The sequence below is a fragment of the Adiantum capillus-veneris genome, chromosome 19 (genome assembly GCF_014529385.1).
Source record: "Adiantum capillus-veneris isolate H3 chromosome 19, ASM1452938v2, whole genome shotgun sequence".
Lineage (NCBI taxonomy): Eukaryota > Viridiplantae > Streptophyta > Polypodiopsida > Polypodiales > Pteridaceae > Adiantum > Adiantum capillus-veneris.
In genome coordinates, this window is record NC_140949.1 from 145,610,497 (window position 1) to 145,636,574 (window position 26,078).

General features: G+C 38.9%; 1 protein-coding gene across 1 annotated transcript; it reads left to right on the forward strand.

The window, feature by feature from the left end:
- The first annotated feature begins 207 nt into the window (after nt 1–207).
- LOC147435023 (protein terminal ear1-like) lies at nt 208–4,364 on the forward strand. Its single transcript, XM_086491380.1, has 6 exons — nt 208–400; nt 672–2,403; nt 2,479–3,187; nt 3,257–3,373; nt 3,452–3,593; nt 3,882–4,364. The coding sequence occupies exons 2-6, from the start codon at nt 855–857 to the stop codon at nt 4,245–4,247; spliced, it is 2,883 nt and encodes a 960-aa protein (XP_086347506.1). The 5' UTR covers nt 208–400; nt 672–854; the 3' UTR covers nt 4,248–4,364.
- Nucleotides 4,365–26,078: the final 21,714 nt, after the last annotated feature.

Genomic DNA, 26,078 nt, shown 5'->3' on the forward strand with positions numbered 1-26,078 from the left:
AAGGTCTTCACACACATAGCTTACATAAGAACTTAGAACTTAGAAGGAACAATTTCAAGCTAATTTACAGAAGTTATTAGTACTTTAGTACTTACTCTACCTGGATGAAATGAAAAGTATTTTAAAGCCAGCCCTTTTCCACAGAAGAAGTTGAAAACTTGAAGGTGTCCACAGTCCATTTAGACGCCGTCTCCTTCAAGATCATTTAATTTGCTTCTCAGGTCTCTCTCCCTCTCTCTCCTCTCTCTCTCTCTCTCTCGCTTGTGTTTCTTTCGGTATAGGAGTGTTCCTGTCGCACTCGCTTCAACTCTCTGAACAATTCTTTGGTGGCTACGCACACGTCCTTGTTGATCATAGGCAGCGGGGCGACTCTGCGTGATTGATGCTTGAAAGCTGAAAGGTGTAAGCTCTCGCTCTCTCTCTCTCTCTCTCTCTCTCTCTCAGGCAGTCATGCTTCAGCAGTATTCACCTTGATCAGCTTTCGACTTTGGATTTCGACCAGACGAGGAACCAGCGCTAAATTTAGCTGATTGAGCAATCATGCGGATTGTTGTTGATAACCTGCTGAGCCTGCCTTTGCCATGTTTAGTAGTGCCAAACAGCCAAATAGCCTGCCTTTGCGCTTATACCTGCTTCTTCCTCACACTCTCTTTCTTTTCGGTACGTTGCAGGTAAAGGGACAAGCCGCAAGAAAAACCCCGTCTCACACACACACGCACAGGGATTCCCATCTACACAGTGCACACACACACACACACACACGCCCACTCCCTTCCTCTAGCTGCGGCTTAATGCGAAAGGGACCCTTGTAATCGCGCAGGGGTATCGTACTGACCCCCTTTCTTAACTCGCTCATGGAGGTTGCGCATCATTGCCCCCGAGCTCTTCCGCACTCTGCTGGTGGCTGCTGCGCCGCACCCACTCTCTTAAAGGAGCCTATATCTTCCCCATCAATCTCGCCTGTCTCCGTTGATTCTCCTCTTACATACGAGGAGCGCAGCCCACGTAACACAGATGGTAACACGAATCAGCAGATCGAATCAAGCAGCGATGGCGATGACGATGACGAGCCTTCCGATATCATGACACCCTCACAATGTGCTCCCACCCAGTCTACTCATCATTCGCTGCGGCATTCTCTTGACCAGCACAACTGCGAGGCCGCGCTTCCTCTTGAAGACGAGGAGCAGCAGCAGCAGCAGAAAATCTCTTTCTGTGAAGCGTCTTTGTCGAGCTGCCGTGGAGACGAGCTGCAGGAGCAGGATTCTGCCGCCGTCCCTTCTTTGAGCTCCTGCACCTTAGACCCCAACGCACGTGAATTCACCCCTTTGGAATCAGCTCGCCCTTCTTCAGCAGTTATATTAATGCAGCCAGTTCACGGTACATATTCGGGAATAGGAGTATCTGTGTGCTACCAGGCGAGTGTATCTGCTATGGAAGGTCCGTGCAACTATGAGCTCGTGGATACAAGCTTACGGCTGGGACTCTACAGCTGCCCAAGCTCTCTAGCAGTAGCACCGGATTCCATCCGTGATGATACTGCTCCTACCGGTGTAACTGCTCAACCAGAATCCTCCTTCATCAGAGGCGAGAATGTGGCCTATGCAGGCTTTGCAGAAGATTACATGGGTGCATACGAGCATCATGTGGATGGAACCGCTAATCTCCTCCCTTGCAGTGCCGCTATGGGTGAATTCCTTCCGAGCTTATCAGTTGGGTCTCTTGGTCCAGTGCAAGGAAGCCCTCCTCTGGGCCACTTCAACCCTCCTATCCTCTCCCTCCCCTCTCCTATCCCCATGAGTTTCATGGCAGCGCCAGGTCTGCCACCTCCTCAATCAATGCCCCCTTATCTGCCTGGTCATTTACCGCACCCTGAGTACATGCCTCCTCAACAAACTTTCACTGTCTACACCCACAAGCATTTCCATCCTTACTATGGATGGAAAGAGCACATCTCTAGAGCTCTCGTCATCTCCGGCGTACCCCCTTCCCTGGATGTCTCTCATCTGCACCAAGAGCTGGAGCAGTGGGGCCATGTCAGGGCTTTTCATGCTGACAGGCTATCGCAAGGTATCCTCTCTGTCCAGTTCTTTGATCTTCGTGCATCCCGTCAAGCACTCAGGGACATGCAGAACCAGCACCTTATTAGACAGCATCGTTTCCAGCAGCATCTACATGCTCAAAATGGAATGCAGTTTCAGGGCCGCGTGGTCCTCTCTGGTGCAAATGAAGATTCGGCCTCTGTAAGCAGGGGCCTCCTTTGTGGCACTGTAGTGTGGGCTCAGTATGTGGCTTCATCTTCGGTTCCTTGTCCTGATGGCCACAATCAGGGAACTCTTGTCTTGTTCAATGTAGATGCAGATCTGGTATTGCAGGAGCTCCAGAAAGTTTTTGAGAAATACGGTATGAACCTTACTCTGTACACTTGGAACCCTTGAGCTTACTACTCATTGTAAATGACCAGCGCCTACTGTGCAGGAGATGTGAGGGAGGTGCGAGAAGCTCCGACAAAACGGCAGCACAAGTTTGTCGAATACTATGACACTCGTGATGCGGAAGCTGCATGGGCTGCCTTAAATGGCCAAGAGGTATGTGGGAAATGTGTTAAGATAGAGTTCAGCAGGCAAGGAGGACCAATGAAAAAGCAGAACAATGTTCAACCATCTTGGTCTTGCCTAGACAGGGCTGTGAATCCTCTTCCTCACATGCAGCAAATGCATGGTCTGTCAGAGATGGACCTTGTTGCTTCCTATGGATGGCAGGGTCCCCAGGGGCTTTACCAACAGGAATGGCATGCAGGAGGCAACATTATGCCCTTCCCAAACAAAAGTGCAACTGTGTTGCCCAACACTGTCTTGGGTCCGGATGGTACCACCTCAAGGTGTCGCGGACGCTACCTTAAACGTGAGAGAGGAGGAATTGTGACTCATATGCAAGGTGCAATCGCTGGCCCAAGGAGAAAACAAAGCGGCATGGCAAGATCGCCTTCGAAGATGTACCAGGTGGTCGTACATGAACCAGCTTGTGGCGCCGATGATGCTTTTGCAGTTTTCCCTGCCTCTGGAAGATGTGGAGCCATTCAAAAGAATCTGAACCTTAAAGGACATCCTCAATTTGAGTATGATGAAAAGGAGGTGATTTCCTCGAGGACCACACTGATGATCAAGAACATACCCAATAAATACAGGTGGGAGGTAGTTATGATGTTAATCGCTGAGTAAGAAAATGTCTCATTAGCTTTCTATTTGTTTCACAGCCAGCAGATGCTTTTGTCATTGCTTGATCATCACTGCATTGAGTACAACAGCCAAATAGTGGACTTCAGTGAGCCAGAGTCTGCCTACGACTTTGTCTATCTCCCCATCGACTTCAAGTATGTGGTTCTGATGGGATTTTGCCTTGTAGAAGCCAAACTGCCCACAATATTTCTAACGTTTCCACATTATTGCAGAAACAGGTGCAATTTGGGTTATGCATTTGTGAATTTTACAACTGGTTTGGCTACTCTGAAGTTTTACAAGGCTTTCCATGCTCAACAATGGGAGGCATTCAACTCGAGGAAAGTTTGCGATATAAAGTATGCACGAGTGCAGGTATGTTTGGGCCATGGATGAAAGTTGGACTGTGCGTGTGATTTATCATTTCTTGCTCTGTGCTGCATCTCATGTCCAGAAACATCCAGGAATCCATCTCCATCTTGATGTCAATGCATGCCTACATGCAGACACTATCCGAAAGCATTTGCAACACGTCACATGAAAACACACATCTAATGTACTCATGCACTTACAAGCAGCTGTTGTCGATGTACATGAATGTGATCTGCCATGCTCCTAATTTGCTATTTGACGGATGGCATGATTGATAATTATTTGTGACAGGGACGAAGGGCATTGGAAAACCATTTCTGCAACTCGAGGTTTGCTTGTGATACCATGGAGTTTTTACCTGTGGCATTTGTCCCACCAAGGAATGGATTGGTGTGCCCATTACCCATTGCTGCAGCTGGATTGATGGCAACAAAGAGTGGACGATCAGTTCATCATACCAATATGTCGATGCAGGCTTTGCTTAGTCCCCCTCCATTGTCTTGCAAGCTGTTGTCAGAAGGTCATCAACTTGGCAAATTCATGCCTGAGAGCAAATGTTTGCTTGAAAATGCTGCATCATCTGGATCAGATAGTGAGAGCATCATAGAGGATGACAAAATTCAACATGATAGGAAAGTTGATACAACTGTAGCTTAGGTGTGTAGAGAAGCGAAATGGGTTTGGAGCTTGACCTATGAAAACACTTGGTAGGCTATGTGTAATGTTCTTCTAAAGTCTTGTTTGTCAACATGAATAGCAACTAAACGTTTCCAGTTTGAGTGCACGTACTTGTTTAATAGATTCTTTGCACAGAAAAAGGCATGGTTTTTATTTTGTTAGACTTGAAAGCTGAAGCTTTAGGGGGCAGACTGAAGCATTTTCCTCAAACACAAGCAGCAAAATAGCCACAAGAAAGAATATACATGCCAGATCATTAATGTCAAATCATTGCTACCTTTCAACCAGAGACAAAGCAACTATGTGAGTAGCTGCACTCATCTTTGTTCTTTGAATGTGTGGAAACAAGTATAGTTGCTGCTTGGGCACTGCAACTTACCACCGTAGCTTGACACTTCCTGATTTTCCCCAGAAAAGCTCTGCTCTCTACAAGAAAAGGTAATTACCGGAGAATTCAATGAGGGCCCTTAACCTTTCTCTTAGGGTTATTGTTGGATTGTTGGAAGTTTTCTTTGATTTGGCCTCTCCACCCTTGAGTTGAGTGAGCACCAAGGAGCTTTTATTGTCATTTAACATTGGTCATCATTATCAAACTTGGCATCGATGACCCACTGACAATTTAACAATTCGAGTAGAGTGTAGCTCTTTCCATTTAACACTGTCCATTTCGAATCGACGTGACAATGCATGATGTGATGCTCAATATGGTGTCCAAGAGTGCTATTGATTTGCCATGCTGCGTAGTTGTCATGGTGGAAGGTGGGATTCTGGGATTGTTCATTGAGTTACACCTGCCCCCTTTGAAGTCTTGTTGCAGAATGTACATGCCATTAAACACCAAACTCACTTATGTTTAAAGACCATACAAAAGTACTATCTGCTAAAAAAATCAGCCTATTCCAAACTACTGTGTGAACATTGAGCAGGGTAAAGAGGGCATTCCTATATCTCATAGCATCACATGTTATTGGAAACTTATATACATACTTTCCAAAGAAACTCAATGGTTTAATTGTATACTTTCTAAGACATTTTTTAGAGTCCTCTATGGAGTTCGGTGTTCATGGTCAATAGACATATTGACACTCGTACTTCTTCGACAAGTATGGTTTCCAAGTGGTGAAGTACTACACACATATGGTTATTAATGCAATGTATAATGCCCCATGCATCTACATGGCATTAATGCAACAGTGAATGTCAATGCATTTGCATGGCTAATTAAGAGAGTTTCCATGAATGGAGTGATGTAGACACTTATCTCAATGTGTTGAATAACACAGTTGTAAATTTTTTTGTTCTCTTTTAGCACACTACGGAAAAATAATAAAAAAGAAATACAAACACTCGTCCTATCAACCCTTCTTTTGAGAGTCATCTGTTATTTGTAACACTCAATGGGTATAACCATCCTTTCTGAATCCCATGCTGTGAGATGTGAGATCTCTCTTGTACAATATGATAGTAAAATTAATTAAAGAAAAATATTTCGCAATGCCTCCCCTTAAACAACGTGATTGCATAGCCGATAATGGCCAGGCAAGGAGTGAAATATAGTTGAAGATAACACAAATAGTAGTAGTATTTTGGAGTGCTTGACCTAGAGTGACGATCGCATATACAAGCTGGGAAAAGAACCTTGTAGAGAGGGGAAAATTTCCCCATACTTGTTTGTGGACATCTCTTTACTCGTTTGTGCTCCCTTTTGAGAAACTGCAACTCTCCTTTATCCTTCAATAGTCAGCTTTAGGCTTGAGGTCTACATGACATAAAAATTGAGGGTAGCTTCAATAGGTAAGGTGATTATAACCCTTGTTTCAAGCTCAATGGTATCTTCTATTATTTCCATTTGTGTCTTCAAAACTTGGTTCTCCTTTTCTAGACCTTCCAACATTGAAATATAAATTAGAGAGTCTTTCATGGATTTCCCTCTTACTGCATAGCTTTTGCAGGCGTTGGTTGTGAGACTTATCAGGTTGCACCCTGAAAGATTGTTAATGGAACCGTTGGTCCTTTTTTAAACACAAAATTATAAATTAGAGAGTCTTTCATGGATTTCCCTCTTATTGCATAGCTTCTGGAGGTATTGGTTATGAGGCTTATGAGGTTGGCCCCTCAAAAATTGTTGACAAAGTTGTTGTAATAGGATTTGATTAACATTTATTTATGTCAGTTGACAAGTGGCAAAGCACAATTGGTTTATGGAAGGTGCAAAGGATACCAAGTTCATGGATTTTTTATTAATGAAGATCTCTTAATGAGTAATGGTCAATTTTATGTCCTCATGAACCTATGTAATAAATGAATCTATAAATGTTGCAATTAGGGTTGCAAGGATACACACACAACTTGGAGAAGATGAAGAATATGAAAGCACACAACAGAGAGTATATTGCTTAGTGCGCAAATCAAAAGATAAGCTAGCTCTAGAGTGATGGGCGTATATACAATAGAGAGACAAAAAAACCCTTCTAGTGAGGCAAAAAGTGCCCGACAGTCCAAAGTGTGTTCATACACATCACTACCACATACATGGTAACAAATCCCCCTTGGGAGTGATGCAATGAATGAGATCTTGCACATAGTGTATAGGAAAGTGCCATGTCCTAAGGACATGATCAATCCACCAAAGAAAAGCAAGCCCAAAGCTTTGTGAAAAGCTTCAAACTTCTCATGGGGCAATAATTCTGTGAACATATCTACAAGGTTGTCCTGTGTCGATATATAAGCCAAGCTGATCTCTTTTGTTGAGAGTCTTTCCCTGACATGGTAATAATGTACCTCAATGTGCTCCGTGCAAGCATGAAAGATTGAATTTGCGTAACTACCAATGTAGACGATGTTGGTAGTGTCATGTCAAACACCCAAATTTGCTATAAGGCATCTGAGAGGCATACACTCTCAACTATAACAGTGATGAAGACTGTGATGTACGTAGCTTCAAACCATGATATGCATGCATTTTCGAGAATGAAACAAAAACCACTTGTAGACAATCGTGTGTCATAAGAACCACTCCAATTTGAGTCCAAAAAAGCATGCAAACCTAGCAACAATGATTCCCCTTGGGATAAGACAACCCAAGATGTAAAGTGCCACTCAGCTGGTGAAAGATTCTTTTAACACCTTGCCAATGCTTAGATCATGGACTATGCATAAATCTACCGACTTGTGAGACTGCAAACCAAATATCTGACAATATATATATCAGGCATCCAACATAATTTAATAAAAAGTGACATCCGTAAGATCTCTAAAATTATGAAGACTCAATTTAAAATTTGTTTGCATTGGAGTAGCAATAGATTTTTAGTCCTCAAGTCTAAACTTACATAATAATGTCTCTATGTATGCTTCTTGACACAAAGCAATACCTCCATCACACTCCTTAACCTATATCCAAGTAATGATGCAAAAGCCCCAAGTCTTCTATCTTGAAAGTTGCATTCAATTCAATGTTGAATTCAACAATGTGTGTCTCGTTCCGACCAATAATCAACAAACATCTACATAAATACTGACGATGAACAATGCATCACATTCACATTTGATACACAAAGTGCTTTCAGTCCGAGTGCCTTGTTTAACTAAATGAGTGATAGCTTTCTCATACCAAACATGGGAGGATGTGAGCTTACATTACTGTCTTTGGTACATGATAGCAAAGGTTGAATAGAATCTTCCACAAATAAATATATCGTAAAATCAAGATATGTTTTGTTCATAGATGGTTTCACCTACAATCTTTGCTTTCAGGATTGAAACCAACAAGAATGCATTTGACAGTCTTATCATTGATTTTTTTTTGTGCTCCTTCTATGACACCAAAGCATAAGCTAAACGATAAAAAACCATGCATGTAATCAATAGATGGCTTCTTATCATGCCATGCTTCATAAGGAGTCACGGATTGCAAAGCTTTAGTAGGACACCTGCTAAGTATATAGGTAGCACACTTGACAATCTCAAGCCAAAACAACTATGGTAAAGCTTGACTCTTGACCATACATCGTGCCACCTCTGTAAGCAACCTGTTTATTTTAGCAACTTCATTTTTTGAGGTGTATACAACACTATACATTGTTGTTTTATCCCACATACAACTAGCTAGAAATGTATTAAATTCATGATACATATACTTCCCTCCTCGATCTGAACAAAGGGTATCCATAGTACATTTAGAGACATTTTCATCCATAACCAAAAATTACTTGAAACACATGAACACTTTAAACTTTATGTAGATAATTCTTTGCTTATAGTAATCATCAATGAGAGTGACAAAGTACATATACTTACCTAAGGATGTAGTTTGCATATATATACAAACATCACTATCTACATTGTAACTTGCATATAGTCCTCACTTAACCATCCTTTGGAAACTTTGAACATTGCATCGTTTCTGAAACCTTAAAAATTGTACAAAGTCTGATCAAATTAACTTGGTTGTTAAAAAAACACTGTAGAATGATCCAACTATGGCAAATATTGGTATTTTTGGAACCGTAACCAGAGCTTTACTAGGGTTAGAATTTTTCAGAACCGAATTCCGATAAAATCTGGAAAAGTCACAGGCTCTGAAAGGTTACACTATGAATTTAATTAGTTAAGTAAAATTGAATGGTTTCAGTAACTATTACTGCTAAAGACTTTTTATCCTAAGGTTCTAGAAATTACAGATATTTCCAAGTTTAATCATTAAAAGTCAGGAAAAATAGAAGAAATCAATTCTAGAAGCTGGGGGGGACTGTGTGGGGCAGTAATGAACCTGCCCAAGACAGAATTAGTAGTAGGGGACGCCATCTTGAGCCTGGGGGCTGCTTGAGTTGCAAGCAACTGCCTTTTTCAACCTATGAGAGCTTGTGAGTGCTAGAAACCTATAAATAGAACCCCTTGCTTCACAATTTCGACAGACTCGGAGCCTTGGTAAATTCTCTCTCATCTAGAGAGACCTCTACGCAGAAATCACTACAGCGCAAAGTTCTAGTTGGTTAATCAACGGTAATTAGCACTAACCTTTTTAAATTAGTAGAACTATGTTAACCTATTTATATTTTTCTTAATTAACTGAAGATTAAACCTATGTATACTCTAAAATTCTCTCCTAATTCAAATTTATCTGCTGATTATTGAGACTAAGCTTAGGAACACTAAGCTAATTAATTATTATATTATATTAGGATTGAAATTACTCATTTTAACCATAAATTAATGATAATTATACTAAGTAAACTTAGATTAAGATGAGATAATTATCAGAGTTGTGTTAAACTCTCATTATGTTAGAAAAATTATCTTTTAATTTTTTGAGTAATTTTTGTAATTATTTAAGCAGAATTACACTGTTTTTAGAGAAAAGGAAAGGTAAAAATGATCAAATTAATCCAAAAGATCTGAAATAATTATCAGAGATAAAACACATCTTAATAAACCGGAGATAATTATCTTAACCACAGATAATTATTATAACTAATTATCTAAGCAAAATTACACTGTTTTGAAGAAAAAATAAAAGGGGAGAAATAGAAACTAATCCAAAAAGCTTTGAAATAATTATCAGAGTTAAAATAAATATTAGTTAACCCATGATAATTATATTAACCTCAAATAATTAGTTTAATTAATTATCCCATCAAAATTACACTAGTTTTAAGAAAAAATAAATGGGAGAAAATAGCAAACTAATCCAAAAATCTTTGAGATACTTATGAGAGAAAAAATACATCTTATAAAACCCGTGATAATTATCTTAACCTCAGATAATTAGTTTAACTAATTATCTCATCAGAGAAACACTGTTTCTAAGGGAAAATACAAGGGGAAAAATAGGAAACTAATTTAAAAAGCTTTGAGATAATTATCAAAGTTAAAAAACATGTTAGGAAACCGGTGACAATTATCATAACCTCAGATAATTAGTTTAACTAATTATCTTATCAGAGAAACACTGTTTTAAGGGAAAATACAAGGGACAAAATAGTAAACTAATCCAAAAAGCTTTGAGATAATTATCAGAGGTAAAAAATATCTTATGAAATCCATGATAATTATCTTGATCTCATATAATTAGTTCAACTAATTATCTCAGCATAAAAACATTGTTTTTAACAAAACATACAAGGGAAAAAATAGCAAACTAATCCAAAAATCTTTGAGATAATTATCAGAGAAAAAATTTATCTTAGTAAACCCGTGATAATTATCTTAACCTCAAATAATTAGTTTAACTAATTATCTCAGCAGAAAAACACTATTTTTAAGGAAAAATAAAAGAGGGAAAATAGCAAACTAATTCAAAATTCTTTGAGATAATTATAAGAGGTGAATCATATCTTAAAAAACCTGTGATACTTATATTAACCACATATAATTAGCTTAACTAATTATATTAGTAGAAAAATACTATTTTTGATGATAAATTAAAGGAAGAAATTAGTAAATCATGTGATATGACTACATGCTATTTATTGGAGTTAGATTACAGGATAAAAAGACTATGATAATTATGTCAAGGTTAGAAAAGTAGTATAGATATTTATCTAAGTCAAATTATACTAATTCTAGCTGAGAACTAAAGGAGGAAATTAGTAAAACATGTTATATGATTACATGCTATTGATCAGAGTTAGATTACATGATAATGAGGCCGTGATAATTATGTCAAGGTTAGAAAATTAGTATAGATATTTATCTAAGTCAAATTATACTAATCATATCTGAAAATTAAAGATGGAAATTAGATAATTGAGTTGGAAAATTAAAATATAATTACTATAGCTTATCTACTTCTGATAATTATACCATAGTTAATTAGTGATAAAAGTCCTATTTTTAGTAAAAGATTAATTAAAATAAATAGACTTTGCGATCAAAAGTTTTTAGGAAAATTATAGTAAGTGTAAACTTATGATATAAAGTTGATGGAATGAAATCTTTAAGATAAAATAAATATAATAAATATTAAGCTCAAAATAAGCAGATTCCAAGCTTAAAATTCGATGGAGAAATTAGGAAAAAGATATAGAAAATTATAAGAAAATTAGGAGAGCTTAGAAAATCCTTAGGGAAACTGTGGAAAAAGTTATCATACCTATATAGGCAAATAAGAAATTACTAGTTCAAGAATTTACCAATTAAAACTACAAATTTAACTTAGATTTGGGTAAAATTGGATACAAAGGATAAGTTTAGCTTTTGGATAATTTACCTAATGATTAGACGTCCTTTTTATAAGGATAAGAAGTTATGGCACCTAAAAGGACCCAAGTCAATCCTACATCTGATGATGAGGACAGAGCTCTAAAAAGAACTAGAGCGTCGCACGACGATGAAGCTAGGACTAGTAGTAGGTCTACGAAGGAGAGTCTTCAGGCGCTAGCGCAGCAGCAGATGGCCGATCAGTCCCAGGTGGGTTTCCCATTATCATCAATTAAGTCTTTAAATAGTTTAAGTTCTTTTATAAGTTAGCATTGCATACGGAAGGAGTGAGTAAGAATCAGGAAATGAATAATTGACAAAAAATGGAAGGTAACTTCCAACGTGCATTTGTTTATAATGTAGGACAAAAATTGTTTGGGTTAAAATTGGTTGAATTAGGAAAGATATAATTGATCATCCTTAAGATAGCTTGTCTCAAGACACCTCCGACTCCTTGGTATATTTTGATGAATAATGATGGCTTTCCAGCCACGGATAAGTTGGTTACCCCCATGAATGATGAGTTTCTACTCCGTGTCATGTCTTGATGTTTCTACATAAGTTAGGATACCGTTTTTATCCTCGGGGAGCCGCCCGGTTGTATGGGCAACTGGATTGGTGTATGGACACCCGGAACCTTGGGTGGGGATTTATCCACTCCGGATTATGAATAAGGAATGGGTGCCATTTTTTTCACCCTTAGGTGGTCTTGAGACAAGAAGAGTACTGGTCATGGTTATTATGGATAATGTTTTGATTGACAATACCATGTCTTAAGTTTAAAGATGTCTGTTTTCTAAAAGAATGCTTTCAATACTGACTTTAATAATTGATTGAAGGAATTACTGTGATGAAAGTTAAAAGAAATCATTGTTTTAATTGTGACAAGAATGTGATAGTAATTAGAAAACAAAAGAATCATGTGTGAGTGCAGGGTGGTAAGTAGGGATTGACTAAGGTTGTCAATCATGGATGGGTGGACTTGATTAGTCAGGTAACTATCCATCCCTGCGCACTAAAACGTTTAGAAAACTTCTTCACTTGGAAGAGGAATCTACTAGCGGTTGTGCCCTCACATATGCTAGGGGAAAAAAGCGTTGGTTGCCAAACCCGCCGACACCGAAAACGGGATGGGACTTTTGACAGGTCTCTATGCCTAATTAAATCTGAGTCCCTTCACAAACATGTTTAGAAGGTGCTTCAAGAGGTGGCAAAGAAGCAACCATATCAGGTCTATGCAAACACAAACAAACTTGCAAAATTTAGATACCCGAAATGTAACATTTAATGGCCTAAAAACTTGTGTGTAGCGGAAATTAGCATGAACATAGTGGGCATTTCATTAGAATAGATTCCTAATGAGAATTACAAGAGTGCTTGGGTGGAGAGAGCAACAAAAAGCATAACACCTAGTTAGATAGCATGAACAATACTTTCAAAAGAGAGAGAAATTAAGCTATTGACAACAGTTGAGGACCGGATTTACATGGAACCGGTCCCCCCTCCAAAAGGATTTGTATTATGGTTTCTCCCATCAAGAGAGACACTGTACAATACAATTCTTTGTGTTCCTTTAAGACTAGCTAGTGCAATGAAGATGAAAGCTTCATGCACTAAGCAAAACACTTATCAAACACAACATCAATTCTCTCCGCTCTCAGACCCAAGACCTCACACACCTTCGAAGATGGTGAGAGCTAGCGGGGCATGAGAGTAGATTGAGAGGAAGAAGGAGTATTCTTACGAGAAAGATGCACATCTCCTCACATAATCACTCATATTAGCATAGCTTAGCTTAGTAATTAGCATGGTAGAGGAGATGAGCATGCATTGAAGCTTGGCTCTTGGTTGGATTTGCATCACAAAGCCAAGAGTTGTTGGTGTAGGCCTCCCTTCTCACAAGCTTGGAGTAGGTGGTAAGCTTTCCATTAAAGCTTGAGAAGGAGAGAGAGTCTTCTTTACTTCACACATGAGATTGTATGAGTGTGTGTGTGATATGCCTTGCAAAAATCAGCCCCCTCCCTCTCTTGGTCGACCCCTCTTGCTATTTGCTCATGCTACAGTCTCATTGGACCTCCCTAGGGCTAGCCAATGATAATTAAGCAGTATAAGTGATAGCCTTCTAACATGTGTCTCCCTTTCCCCTTTTGTGAGAGCTTTATGTAATTAATAAATGCAACTAAACTCTCATTGGACCCCTTTGCCTCCTGGCCAATAGGAATCAGGCAAGCCATTAGGCTACTGAATGCTCATTGGATCTCTTGGGAGACTGTCCAATAGTCTTCTAGAGAATTGATTCTTTTATTAAGTGTTTTTAAATTAATTAAACTAGATTTACTCTAGCCTAATTCTCATTGGTCCACCTCCAAGGCCATCCAATAGGAATTGGGTACACCTTGTGGGCATCTGGGCTAGGGAGTTGAGATGTGTCCCTCATTCCCTTTGTGTAAAGGGAGCTTGTGTGTGTGTGTGTGTGTGTGTGTGTGTGTGTGTGTGTGTGTGTGTGTGTGTGTGAGTTTCTCTCTCATCCCCTACTCCCAAGGCTCGCCCCCTCCTATGTAGGGATTGATAAAGACTTTAGGGACACACACAAAGCATCCAATTCCCCCCATGCTTGTTGGAACCTTAGCAATTTGGAAGTCTTAATCGGCTGAACCTTAGGGTCTTTTAAGCCCATTGTTGCACATGGCTCTTTTGCAAATGCCCCCCCCTTTGGATCCCTATTTTCCCTCCTTTGGATCCCTACTGTGGCCAGTCTGCTAGCTTAACCAATATTCTAGCTTTCTCTCCCCTGCAACTTCCCCATATTAAATGATCAGTTTCTAAGCTTCAACAAGCCATGGGCAACCCATCTCTCCAAAGTGAAGTGCAACGGAAGCTCCGTGCTCATGGGATTCTCCAAGCTCCCCACCATGACGAGAGAACACCTAGGAAGCCTCCTTGTGAGACTTCCAAAAGAGGTCTCTCTCCGATTCGGGAAGAAGAAGAGAATCCATACGAAGGGCTCAAGAATTTACTTCTTGATGATGCATCTCCTTCCCAAAGGAGAACTCAAGAGCCTCCACCGAAGGAACGAGAAAGAAGTGAGTCTCCTGCCACCTCGGTGGAGATGGCTCCACGAAGACGGCGGGCTAAACACTCTCCATCACCTCCAAAACGGAGAAGACCATCGCACCCTTCTCCACACCATAATTCAAAGAGGGATGACAAAAAGCAAGAGAAGAAAAAGGCAAGAAAGAGGACACCCTCTTCTCCATCTTCTTCATCCTCTTCCTCTTATGAAAGTGACGGTGAAGACGATGAAGATCAAGACAAGAAAAAGGCGAGAAAGAGGTCACCCTCTTCTCCACCTTCCTCAAATTCTTCACCTTCTGAAGAAAGTGATGGTGCAACCTTTGAACCATCAAAAAGAAGAGGCCATAGGAAATCCTATGCCGCATGGAAGAGGTCGTCCAAGCTCAAGAAGTTCAAAGAGGGAGGGAAGAGCATCTCTTTCCGTACCTATGATGGCACCTTTGGTGCTATGGACAAAGTCTTGGACTTTATCCAACAATTTGATGCGGCGTTCGGAGATGAGGGCTTCATGAAGTCCTCTAAGCTACGCCATGTAGCTATGCACTTTCAAAAGTCCGCCAAGCAATGGTGGTCTAGCCTACGAGCCAACGGTGAAGCTCCATGAGCATGGAAAGCTTTAAGAGCTTCCATTATGAAGCAGTTTTTGGCCACCGATGCCAAAGACAAAGTACTCACCGAATGCCGAAGCTTAAAGCTCTCTCCCTATGAATCCATCCACGAATATGTAGACAAGTTTTGGAACCTACAACTCAAAGCCACTGTTTTCAAAAAGTTGGATTTTGGAGAGCAAAAGCAACAATTTTGTGCGAGCTTAACCAAAGAAATGGCGGACTATGTCAAGTCCCAAAGGCCACGTACCATATCGGCGGTACTACACCGTACTATGGTGGCCTCTCAAATCAATTTACAAACGGGGGCTAAAAGAAATAATAAGCCCACGGAAAACGAGGGTTCCAACGAGCCTACGGGGAAGGACAATGTCCAAAAGTCTCCTAAGCGCAACTCCAACAAAGCTAAAGAGAAGGGAGTTTACAAAGGTAAAAACAAACTCTCTCCTGAAGAGCTTGAGCGTTATCGCAAGGATAACCGGTGTTTCAAGTGCGGCGAACAAGGGCATGCGTACCGCGCTTGTCCCCAAAAGAACAACCGCCAAGATCCTCCTAGAGGTACCTTGGTTTAAATCCAAGAGGAGGAGACTCACCAAACTCACCACAAAGGTTCTCCTCTATGCCATACTTGGGGAAAGATAAGAGAACATGATGCTTTTATTCTCTTTGACCCTGGTTCTACTCACAATTTTATATCTATAGAGTTGGCCACCAAGCTAGGCATACAAGCCTATGAGATGGGAGATGTTCTACCCGCAGACAGTGCTTTCAAGGGGCAAGAAGCTTCAGTAACTCCCTTAATCGGGAAATTGAGGCTTCATGTCCAAAGCTATGTGGACAAAGAGGACTTCTTTATCTCTCCTCTCAAGCATGAGGATGTAATCCTAGGGGCACCATGGTTTGATCGCCTGGCTGCCAATGTTAAATTCCCTGAAAGGAGAATATCCTTTAAGTTCAGGGAAAAAGATATGTATATAGATGCTAAGGAAATGGGTAACACTATCCCCATTGTACATACACCAGCTTTCAACAAGTCAATAAAGAGCTCTATTTCCGTGTACATGATTTTTGTTAAAGATTCTCAAAATGAACCTAATGCTTTAGCAAAAGAAAATAAAAGCAACCAAAAGCAATTAGAGTTATCCAATTTTCTCAAGGGGTTTCAAGATGTTTTTATTGACGACATCCCTTGTGAGCTACCTCCTAAACGAGGTAATGATGACCATGCAATTGAACTTCTTCCAGGAAGTTCACCGCCTAAAAAACCTTCTTATAGAGTTTCTCAAGCTCAACAAGAGGAGATTATGCAACAAGTGCATGAGTTAGTTGAGAAGGGCATGGTTAGGCCTAGCTCATCTCCATTTTTCTCACCTGTGCTATTAGTGCAAAAGAAAGACGGCACATATCGTATGTGTGTCGACTATAGAGCACTAAATAGGATCACTATCAAGAATAGGTTTCCCGTTCCACGGGTAGAAGACCTATTTGATAAGCTACAAGGATCGACCTACTTCAATAGGATTGACCTAAAAAGTGGCTATCATCAAATAAGGATAGTTGATCAAGACATTGTAAAGACCGCATTTCGCACCACATTTGGTCTTTACGAATACATTGTCATGCCTTTTGGCTTGACCAATGCACCAACCACATTCAACCGCTTGATGGAGAAGCTGTTCAAGCCTCATTGAACCTTCACTGGAGTGTTCTTTGATGATATTAGCATCTACTCTAATTCATTAGACGAACACAAGCAACACCTCCAGGTAGTATTTCAAGTTTTAAGAGAGAATAAAATTTATGTAAATCGAAAGAAAAGTGAATTTTTCTTGCAAGAGATTCAGTATTTAGGTCACATTATCTCTCAAGATGGCATCCAAATGGATCCATCAAAGTTAGAGGTAATAAAAGGATGGCCTAAACCAAATAATCTTCATGAACTAAGAAGCTTTATAGGTATGTGTGCATACTATAGACGCTTCATAGAAAAGTTCTCACAAATCGTGGGACCATTACATAACCTAACAAAGAAAAGCGTTAGGTATACATGGTCTGCTAAGGCGAACAATGCCTTCGAAAATCTTAAAGAAAAGCTTATCTCTCAACATGTGCTTACACTACCGGATCTCTCAAAACCATTTGAGGTCCAATGTGATGCTTGTGGTGATTGTCTTGGAGATTTTTTTCTTCAAGAAGGGCACACCATAGGCTATGAAAGTCGAAGGCTCAACCCTGTTGAGAAAGCTTTAGGCATATATGAAAAGGAACTCCTTGCAGTTCTACGTGCCTTAGACTCATGGAAGCACTATTTATTGGGGACTCCTTTCATTCTGCAAACGGATCACCAAAGTCTTAAGTACTTCATGACACAGACCAAGCTCTCCGACAAACAAATGAGGTGGACAAATTTCCTTTTGCAATTTCATTTTCATATTGCTCACATTGCTGGCAAGCATAATCAAGTAGTAGATGCACTCTCAAGACGGCCGAGAGTGAATGCGGTTTCCATAGCAACTCACAATGATCTATCTTCAATAATAGATGAGTATGCTATTGATCCCAATTTTAGAGATATGATTTAAGCCCTTGCATTAGGGAAGAAAGAATAACCATTTACTTTACAAGATGGTTATCTTCTCTATGGCAATAGACTATGCGATGTAGCTATAGACAGCGGCATGCATCCCAAAGTTTGGCCTCTGAAATAGCCTTTGAATCCACTACTTTATTTGAAAAAAAATTCCGATACTTTTTATATAAAGTAAGCTTATGTGTCCCACAACACAAAATTCTAGATGCAACAATTTCATCACCAAAAGTGAGATCAACTAAAGTTCTTTTTGATCCCTTGTACATAAAGTGTATCAACAAGTGTGAAAGAAATGCCATTTTCAGCATCATAATCTTTCCAACTCCTTTGATTGGATAAGAGGCATTGTTGAAATAAGTAATCATGTTCTCGTGAGGGATAACCTTGAGAGACCAAACAAATCACGGTGCAAACTAATATGCTCTGTAGCACCACTATCAAGGTACCAAACATGTGACTCTATAGCAATTGACATACATGCATCATTGACAAAAGGGTCATAAGTACATTCTATACTAAATGCCCACTTTACATCAACATCACTATCTCCATTTCCAAAACATTATACAATAGCTTCACTCATAGAAGAACCATGAGAAGTGGTTATAGTGCTATTCCCACCGCCTCTTAGAGAAGCAAAAGAAGCCTATTTAGCTGCATACTATTTATTTAGCCATGTTCTTCCTTGAAAGTGAATCTTGTACAAAATGCATCAAACTTGACAGCTTGAGGATGTCCTTGGGTCATAAATTTCCAAGTACTAGAAAATGTCTCGTAAGATTTTGACAATACATCGAGAACAATGTGCACAAATGAACTATCAATCACCTGTAGAAATGAGTTGCTCATTGATATTCTTAATATCAGCAAGAAAATTTTTCATGTCATCTTTGCTTGCATAATCTTTGACTCTAGCTCTTTACATAGAATGCAATTTTACCATCATTGCGACTTGCATAAATACAATATAGAGTACTGCCAATCATGTTTACTGATTTTGTTGAGCGAATGTCAGGAGTAATAATGCGCTTCAAAGATAATGCAATCAATGTATGAGTTTGGACATCTCTTACATCCCAATGAGGTTGCTGAGCCATAGGCAAAATAACTCTAGCAGCAATAGATCTCCTAGAACTTGCAACATCCTCAACAGAGCCTATATCCACAGAAGGTAGATATACATCAATGTCCTGCACAACATTCCAAACACCCTTTGATACAAAAACATGCATCATCATGTAAGCTCGCATTAGGTAGTTATCCCTATCCAATCTATCCTTAGCAGCAAACATCTTGAAAACATATGTGTTGTTGTCAGCCATGGCGAGTGACTACATCCGATGTGAAAACTGCTCCGAAAGAGGAAAAATAAAGTAGGACTAACACATGCTATACAACACAAACAGAAGAGAACTATAAGGGACTTTCTCTATAGAAAATTGCAATGGTCAAAATTCTATACAAAAGGACGAAGTTACCTGCACAATACTGTCTCTAGTGAAAATGGATGACGAAATGATTTTGAGCACTCCAAAGCTCACCCAAATTGGAGAAAATGAACAAGGAGGTGCTGCAATGTTGGCGATTATGCTCAAGAGGATGCAACCTGTTCTGATACCAATTATTGGAATTAGAGTTGTAGGGATGCACACACAACTTGGAAAAGATTAAAAAACTCAAGGCATACAAGAGAGAGTGTATTTCTTAGTGCACAAATCGAAAGATAAGTTAGCCTTAGAGTGATGGGCGTATATATAATACACGGGAAAAAAAACCTCCTAGTGTGGAAAAAAGTGCCCCAACTATCCTAAGCTTGTTCACACATATGACTACAACATATGCTGGAGACATTGGCGACTCTACTAGAAAGGATGTAACCTGCTCTGATACCAATTATTGGAATTAGGGTGAGACAGGGATGCACATACAACTTGAAAAAGATGAAAAAGCTCAAGGCATACAACATAGCGTATATTTCTTAGTGCATAAATTAAAAGATAAGTTAGCCTTAGAGTGATTGGCGTATATACAATGCATAGAAAAAAAAAACTCCTAATGAGGAAAAAGGTACCCAATGGTCCTAAACATGTTCACACATATCACTACCACAAATATTGTAGCAATAAATAAATACTTACAAGAGGAAAATGAACACACTTGCACAAGAAAAGATTGTACTGATCGCTTGTGTCTCTCTTCTCCTCTACTCTCCTTCCTCATTCTCCTATCTTTGTACACGTATATCACTCTATTCTGGGAGGTACATCTATACAAAGTTCTGATGATTTCTATCGCTCTCTATCCCTCTCAATCAATTTTGTTTTGGATTATGTGTTCTATGATCTTTCAGGTATGCAATTTGGTTGATTTGGTAGTTTATAGCATGCTATTTTGTATTTTTATAGGCTCTTTGTGCTCTCACTGTCGTGTGTTGCAGTAATATCAAAGCCATGACCATAATCTTAGCTTGCGACAATGTAGATAGTGAGATTATGTATTAAAGAAAAGTGCAGTCTCAAAAGTTTATTTTATATTTTATTTATGTTGTATTAATTCTTCTTGAAGCTACATAATTCTTGCAATTTCTAGATACATAGTAATCTTTGATCAAATTATTAGGAGAGGAGGCTACACAAATAGGATAGTAAGACTTACAACATCTTGTATAGTGACCAAGCTCTAAGCATGGTTAGCATATTTACTAGTTGTTATTAATATTCTTATAATTCATTAATGGAGTCCGGGATGCATATGAGGTTGTGTGCAATTAAGAGCAAAAGTACTTAATTAGACTGGAGAGCTATATATAAGAGACAAAGCCTACAGGAATCAAGTTCGAGGATGTACTTTTGGGAGGGGAGATCTAAATGTGGATATGTAAATTATACGACAAGAGGAAGAATTAGGCCTAGAGAAGTTTACTATCATAGAAACATCTCAAGAAATGTTTGTAAAGACCTACAAGTTGAAGTAAGAAGAGAGTAATAATTATAGAAATTTTAGTATTGTCAAAATAGTTTCCAAGCGATCTGCTCAACCAATCTTCAACTCAAAACCTCTCATTCTCAGAGGCACCAATAAACTTTTGTTGTGGGAAACAATTCCATGACTGAGAGGAATGATGAAGAAGATTTTAGTGTAGAAGGAATAGCTCCAAGAGATCTCAAGGATTTTTGGAAAGAATCTTGAACTGACGATTCTCTATTCAAGTGGGAATGGAGTAACCGGTTGTCCACATTGGACCTCGTGGAAAAAAGACCTAACAAAAAAAGAAATCCCTGGTAATGTTAATAGATCATATTTTTTCCCTATCTTGTGGCAGGAGTGGCGGCCGTTTCAACAGTGCATAAAGCGGTGCATCAGCAAATGTTAATGCAAGCAGACATGCAAAGTTGGCTACCCAAAAAGCTAGGAACTGCAACCTATTCAGCTTTGTTGACGGCCAAGCTTGTGAACACTGACAACTACATCAGCCAGTATGGGTGGCACTCTATTTCCCCAACCAAAGCCAACAGCTACTCGATGCATGCCGCTGCATATAGCTACATCGCATCTCGAACCTCTACCGTCCAACCAACTCATTCCACACAGCATGGACGGGACGATTCTCAACCACTAATAGTGGAAAAACCTACTCCGGACCCCAAAATGTTCAGCCGCTTGCCGTTTGTGAAGACTCTCACTGACTGTCCCTCTATCTCTCTATCACACACACACACACACACACACACACACACACACACACACACACACACACACACACACACACACACACACACACACAGTGTTGGGAGATGGGAAGACTGGTTGCTTGGAGAATTCGACAATTCTCCATAGACTTCACCATCAACATGTCACCTTCTCTCCCAAATCCAAGTACACACACACACACACACACACACACACACACACACACACACACACACACACACACACACACACACACACAAATTTATATGCATTCTCTTTGATATTTTCACACATGCACATACACACATCTTCTCTCTTTAGTAGAAGAGCATACACACACATAGTCGCATTTATCTTCAAGAACACACACCTCACCTTCAAAGTACGATACCTCGTATTTTAACATAGTATATTTTGTTCTTTATTCTCCATAAACAAGAGGGAAAATATTCTAAGGAAACCACAAAGAAAAGTTAAGAAGAATCAAGATACGGAATCTCAAACATGACGGCTTATATGTTGTAACAGACAGAATTTGTCTAGCAAATTTATCACTTCGACAATGTTTTCACTTGCTTGCACCACAACTCTACACTGTGTGTGTTTGTAAAAGCTCTATCATGGGGCCCTTACGGCATGTTCATAATAAAACTCAAAAAAATGGTCCCCTTTGTTGTGCCATTTTTTTACATTACCATTGCAAATTCATATGAGAAAATTTTGGGTGATAACTCTTTGAGCTGGATTACTTCTTGGCAACAACGTTTGAAAGGATGAGATATTTTCCATTGGATTTTGTTAATAGCTAATGGCCCACCTAACGGGTGGTAGAGGAAGGTATTTTCCACTGTCAATCTTAATATAGACTCACTTAAAGAACCACATGCATTTGTTACCATGTTTATACTAAGCTATGAGTAATAATGGAAGGAAAGATGAATGCACTGCAAGTGGCTTAAAGGCTTCATGATACATAAATAAGAGGTTGCACATTCCTCAATGCATTTTTGTATTGAAGCAATCAACAAGCATTGGCATTCATTTGAATGCACTATTCTCTCTCTCTCTCTCTCTCTCTCTCTCTCTCTCTCTCTCTCTCTCACACACACACACACACACACACACACACACACACACTTACATGGTACACACACACATTTGTTAAGTTGAAGCTATTTTTCCTTGCATGCTTCTATTACTAGCTGCGTTTCCTTCACATGTATTCATACTTCGATGTACACCTTGGCCATCTCATGAAGGAACCCATACAAGTCTCCCATAATGAATTCCTCCTACGACTGGATGCTGAAAGAGAAGAAGGGCTCCCCTTGGCATAAAAAAGCCATTGCTTCCCCCAATATATGGTTGGTATGGTCAAGCCCCAATCAACATCAAGTAGTATTTTAATTTTCTATCTTTGACTTTAGCACCATGCAAAAAACATCCTTTGGAATTGGTGCATCTTTTGAACTCAGCAGGTGGGTCATTGGTAATTGTAACGCAATACGTTTTCAAGTCATTTAACAAGAACATATAAAACTATAACTTCAATATTACCCTCTCATATGAGGCATACATAAAGTGTTTATAACACCCAATAAATTTGATACATATTTTAGTATATCATAGAACCATACTTATTTTGAAAACTCTTTAAGGTTTCTTTCACAAAGCCAGCATTAGTGCACACACTTGAAATAAGTTTTCTCTTGAAGATGCTTATAAAACCTTGATCTTTTTTAGGTAAAAAACTTTAAAGTTATTGATGGATACATTTTGGTTTATTTCACTGAGTAATTTAGACTTTTTCATATGGTTTATTGTACATACAAAAAGCTCCACCCTCTTTTGATGCTTTGTAGCTACCTTTATTCATAATGATAACTTGGAGATACTATGATATGAATGATAGCTTTGCATATGAATTGTGATATTGACATTTAAGAGAGAGGGAAGGGAAAATTGGGAGCATCTACACAAGAAAGGCCTAAAATCATAGCCCCAAACTCCACGGCACCATTCTTGTGGAGCTCATTATTTAATTTATTATTTGAGATATGGGTGCCAAAATTGGAGGCCCCTCTTTTACAACTAGTCCACTTTAGTACTTGAGTGGATCACATCACCGATTGCATGTCCCCTAAGAGTGAGTTCTCGCTTGAGCTATTTACAGCAGCCATAGTGGCTTATTGAATAAAAGTCTAAAATACTGTGCAAAGGTAAAATAATTAAGAGGATTATTATTTGCCGTCGTCTCCTTCTCAACTCCTAGAATACCAATCTACAAATCATCACCACTCACTAATAGTAAAATCAAATAAATAGCACATAATTAACCATTAAGCCAGCTATCCCAATTGCAGTTAACCACATACAACATGAGGGTGCCCAGTCTTGTAAAATCCCTCCCATCTCAGAGATAGAAACTATCCTCAGTTGCTTAGTAGAGAATCAACTGGACCGTGAGTGATGGAAAGTGTGGAGAAGGTCTGGAAAGTTACGAAAAAACTTTTCAGGCATCCACTTGGCATCCTCTCTAGGGTGGCCTTTGAAAGTCAAAAGATAGCAGCTATAAACTATGCAAGTGCATGTGGTGGTGGTCTCATGATCAACTATTTGTACAGGGATGAGTTGTTCTTCTTGGTCCACAAGTGAAGGTGGATCTAAATGTGATGTGTAGGTAGGGGTCCTCTCAAAGGTGTTAAAAGACTAATGTGGAATGAATTATGAATGTGTCAATGTGAAGGTAAGTCTAAACAAAATGAAACATCATTGATCACAACAGAAATTTTGAACGGACCATTAAAACAAGGAGCAAGTTTAACAAAAACATTTGTATCAACACTTTTAATCCTTCATTTTACACTGTGAAGCATAACATAATCACCTTCCTTAAACTGGTGTGCATTGTGGTGCTTGTTAGCATGCTTAGTGTAAAGTTTCTGTGAGTGTTTAATGGAAGAATGGACACTTGCATAAACATCATGAAAATTAGCAGTAAAATCATCAGTGGAAAGCACAACATTAGAAAGACGTGAAGCAAGACTAAGAAGAGAGTGACCATACACAATTTTCAAATGGAGATATACCTATGGCAGTTTGAGTGGTGTTTTTATATGCAAATTGTAGAATATGCAGGTAATCGTCCCATTTCTTGGGTTGAGAAGAAACAATAGATAATGACAAGGAATTTCTAAAGCAAAGAGGACACAAGCTGTCCTATCAAGACCTGATCTACTCCAGCGATTAGTGACTTCGGCTTGACCATTAGATTCGGGATGGAATGCAAAAGTAAAATCAAGTGTAGTTCCAAGATGTTCAAAAATAGTAGTCTAAAAAGAAGTACAAAATTTGGAATCTCGATCAGATATGATGACTTTAGGCAAATCATGATGTGGAAAGACAATTTTAAGAAATAGAAATGTAGCTTGATGTGCTGTGAATGTCTTCTTACAAGGAATGAAGTATGCTTGTTTAGAAAAAATGGTCAATTACAGTCCAAATCATATCATGCTTGTGCTGAACAATAAATGGAAATCCAGTAAACAAATCCATTCAAATATGTTCCCAAGGTTTTTTAGGAATGGGGAGGGATTGTAAGTGTCCCAATTTTTACCTGTGGTTGCTTTGATCTTTTGACAAATCAAACAAGTTTAAACATACTCTTTAACATCAGTTTTCATAGTAGGCCAATAGAAATCATGGCATAAGTTTTGAAAAGTAGTAGCAAATCCTCTATGTCCAACAAAGGGTGGTTTGTGCAACTCTTCAATGATTAATGTACAAAAAGGTTTAGTTACACACAATTTTTGTTTGAGATAAAGAAGGTTTTCTCGAATAGTGTATTCCAAAAATGTGTGCACAAAATTGTCAATCATATGCACCCATGCGATTTTGAAATCATCATCATGTACATAAGTGTCATGCATTGAATCAAATGAAGTAACCGTAATGGTTGATAGATTATTAAGAGAGGGTCTTCGAATCAAAGCATTGGCTACAACATTTTTCTTGCCAGGCTGGTATTTAATGTTGGGTTGAAAAATTTGAATGAAGGAAGCCTACTTAATGTGTCTATCATCTATTAAGGGTTAAGAGAGTAAGTATTTGATACTTTCTTGATCAATTTTAATCATTAAATCAACATCCATTAAATAGTGTTTTCAAATTTTTAAGGCATGTCAAACAACAATCAACTCTTTGTCATATGTACTAAATTTTTTTTCACAGGGTTTAAATTTACGACTTTCGAATGCAAGTGGATGGTTATCTTACATAGGAACTGCATTAATAACTTTTCCAATGGCATCCATGACTACGACAAAGAATGATCTATCAAAATTAGGTAATTTTAGTACAACATTCTTGAGTGCATGAAAGGAGCTTTCTTGTAAGTCATACCATGCATAAGGAGAATTTTTCTTTAACAATAGAGTGAGGTAATGATATTTGTAAGCAAAGTTACGTACAAATTTCTTGTAATAACTACATAGACCAATAAAAAAACGAAGTTCAAAGAAATTTTTGGGTGTAGTCCATGACTAAATGGCCTCATTTTTCTTAGGGTCTACATGTATTCCCTTGCCCGATACAATGTGTCCCAAATATTCAATTTCAGATTGGAAAAATCAATTCTTTTCAGGATTC

What these genes read in the sequence shown, in the direction of transcription:
- LOC147435023 (XM_086491380.1), top strand. Translation starts at nt 855, where the DNA reads ATGGAGGTTGCGCATCATTGCCCCCGAGCTCTTCCGCACTCTGCTGGT. An exon ending in GAAAGTTTTTGAGAAATACG is followed by an intron (nt 2,404 to 2,478) that starts GTATGAACCTTA and finishes CCTACTGTGCAG; the next exon opens with GAGATGTGAGGGAGGTGCGA. An exon ending in AACATACCCAATAAATACAG is followed by an intron (nt 3,188 to 3,256) that starts GTGGGAGGTAGT and finishes TTTGTTTCACAG; the next exon opens with CCAGCAGATGCTTTTGTCAT.